This window comes from Daucus carota, chromosome 9 (assembly GCF_001625215.2).
Source record: "Daucus carota subsp. sativus chromosome 9, DH1 v3.0, whole genome shotgun sequence".
Classification (NCBI taxonomy): Eukaryota; Viridiplantae; Streptophyta; class Magnoliopsida; order Apiales; family Apiaceae; genus Daucus; species Daucus carota.
Window position 1 is genome coordinate 37,087,081 of NC_030389.2, and position 2,841 is coordinate 37,089,921.

General features: G+C 33.2%; 1 protein-coding gene across 1 annotated transcript; it reads left to right on the forward strand.

Moving 5' to 3' along the window:
- Positions 1 to 758: 758 nt before the first annotated feature.
- Positions 759 to 1,808, forward strand: LOC108200815 (metalloendoproteinase 1). The gene has a single exon (XM_017369072.2). The coding sequence runs from the start codon at positions 759 to 761 to the stop codon at positions 1,806 to 1,808; it is 1,050 nt and encodes a 349-aa protein (XP_017224561.1).
- Positions 1,809 to 2,841: the final 1,033 nt, after the last annotated feature.

Genomic DNA, 2,841 nt, shown 5'->3' on the forward strand with positions numbered 1-2,841 from the left:
TATTTATATTAATATTATCACTCCACAAATGATTACATTTTAGTTATAGTAAATAAATTATTCGGATATTCATAACTTTTTATTATATTCTACGAATTGAAATACTAACATACAATAATGTGTAATTTGGTATATGTTCGAGTTGAACCGAAAATTATACGAATATTGATATTCGATCTCGATTTGAATTTGAATAAATTTATAAAATTTTAATTCGGATATTCATAACTTTTTATTATATTCTACGAATTGAAATACTAACATACAATAATGTGTAATTTAGTATATGTTCGAGTCGAACCGAAAATCATACGAATATTGATATTCGATCTCGAGTTGAATTTGAATAAATTTATATAATTTTAATTCAAATCTGAGCCAGATATGAACGATAACTATAAATTCGAGCCCAACTCAATTATATTGTTATAATAAAATAAATCTATTGCGGTAAATTTCCTCTCTTTTTCTATTTGTTAACCTAACTGTACGGTGTACTCGATCGACCAGATAAGCATTACATATGGTGTACATCAAAAATCAGAAAAGTCTCTGATTTTATATGTCGTCACAATGCGCGCGTCAGATGGTTAATATTGTTTGTAGCTCCCCAGTTTTAATTAACTGAGAAAAGTAAAGAAAGTTTTAAACAAAAAAATCGAGAGAATCTTTTCAAAAAAAATCGAATAATGTTTCTTATGCCGTCCCTATATATAGATATCCTTGGTAGCTAGCTTGTTGCATCTTCTCAAGCAAATATGGCACAACATTTTAAGCTGATATCATGTATCTCTCTCTTCTTGCTCCTGCTTGTTCCATCCAATGCCGAAAAACCTACACATAAAAAGCCACTTCTTCCATCCAAATACGAAAACCTTGAAATTAAAAAGCCTCTTATTGTTTCATCCAACTCAGAAAATCCAAAGTTACTTCATGCTCCGTCCAATTCAGAAAACCTTGCAACTAAGAAGCCACAGCCTTTCGGTTTTCTAAATCATCTTAAAGGAGGCAAAAAAGGGGAAAATTTAGCAGGCATTCGTGAGCTGAAAAAATATCTGAACAAATTTGGATACCTGAACTATAAATCTATAAATGGACATGATAATGACCATTTTGATGAGATGCTTGAGGCTGCTGTGAAGACCTACCAGGCCAACTATAATCTCAAGATCACCGGAATACTTGATTCTGAAACAATATCAAAGATGGTGATGCCACGGTGTGGATTTCCGGATATCATCAATGGGACTAATAGCATGACAAAGAAACATGAGGGGCATCAACATCACGGTTCTAACAAACTCCACATAGTCGCTCATTACAGTTACGGCAGCTACAAATGGCCAGCTGGCAAAACTCATCTCTATTACTGGTTTGAAACGCACATAACCTACTCAAGTATCAAACGGGCTGTGGCAAGGGCATTCAACAGATGGGCTTCGTACACACAACATTTCACTTTCGAAGAAACTTTGGATTACCAAAGCTCTGATCTGACGGTTACTTACTATAGAGGTGACCATGGCGATGGTTCTGCGTTTGATGGTCCAGGAGGAGTTCTTGCTCATGCATTTTTCCCAACCGATGGAAGATTACACTTTGATGTGGATGAGCGCTGGTCCATAGGGGCTATTCCTAATTATGTTGATCTGGAGAGTGTTGCTGTGCATGAAATTGGGCACCTTCTTGGACTTGGTCATAGCACTGTCCCAGATGCAATTATGTATCCAAGTATTTCTTACGGAGTGGTCAAAACAAATTTTCATGCTGATGATGTTCGAGGAATCAAAGCGCTTTATAACATCTAGATGTGCTTTCTGCTTATAACATCTAGATGATGTTTGCATGTGTCATATATCTATCTATGTTGAAGAGGGTCGAACATGAGACATAAGTGTTTTGTTGCCCTTTTCTAGGTGTGTTTTGTTTTCAGGTATGGCTAGGAAGGTTTGTGTTGTAGAAAAAGATTGAGAGGATGGGATGATGGGTGATGGATGTGCATGTTATTTGTATGTTTTAGTTATCTGCAAATCTTAATAAAATAACCTCTCGTTTTAATTTTTAATTTATAATATACTATTAACACTAATTATGATTGAAAAAGGTGCACAATATAGCATAATTTAGAGTTAAAATGTCCCACATATTATAACCCAAAAAAATGACTCTCAATATAATGAGAGACGTGAAATTATCCCTGCGTTACTTGAGAATCTACCAAAATGCAACATAATGTCGCGTTGGAAATATTTGTTACTATTTCTTTTTCTTTTAAAAAAAAATAATATAAGTAACCAAGGATGAAGTTGTGTTTTGCACCAAAACACAACTTAAAGTTGCGTTTTGAACCCAAAACATCATCACCTAAGTAGCGTTTTGACTTTTAAAAATAGAAAAAATGGATAACCAAGGATAAAGTAGTGTTTTGCACCCAAAACATAATTTAAAGTCGGGCTCTGAATCCAAAACACCACTTTAACTTTCTCGATATTATTTCTTAAAATCAATATACTTATATAAAGGAGAAGCGAGGGGCGTGTAGGTGGCGCCTCTCACATCGCTCCGTTCTATTTTTCTAATTTTTTGGAATTTTTGGATAAAAAATATCAAAAAAAAAAAATTTGTTTTAGATTAATTGATATGGTATATATCTTGGCATAAATTAATCTGATTCTGTTTCAGATTATTTATGGAATATAATAGATTGCAAGTATTAATCTAATTATGTTTCAGATTATTTATTATGGAATATAGTATCTTGCAAGTTTTTTAATCTGATTCTATTTCAAATTATTTAATTATGTAAAAGAGTAGCACACAAGGCTTTCTGCACCTATAAAT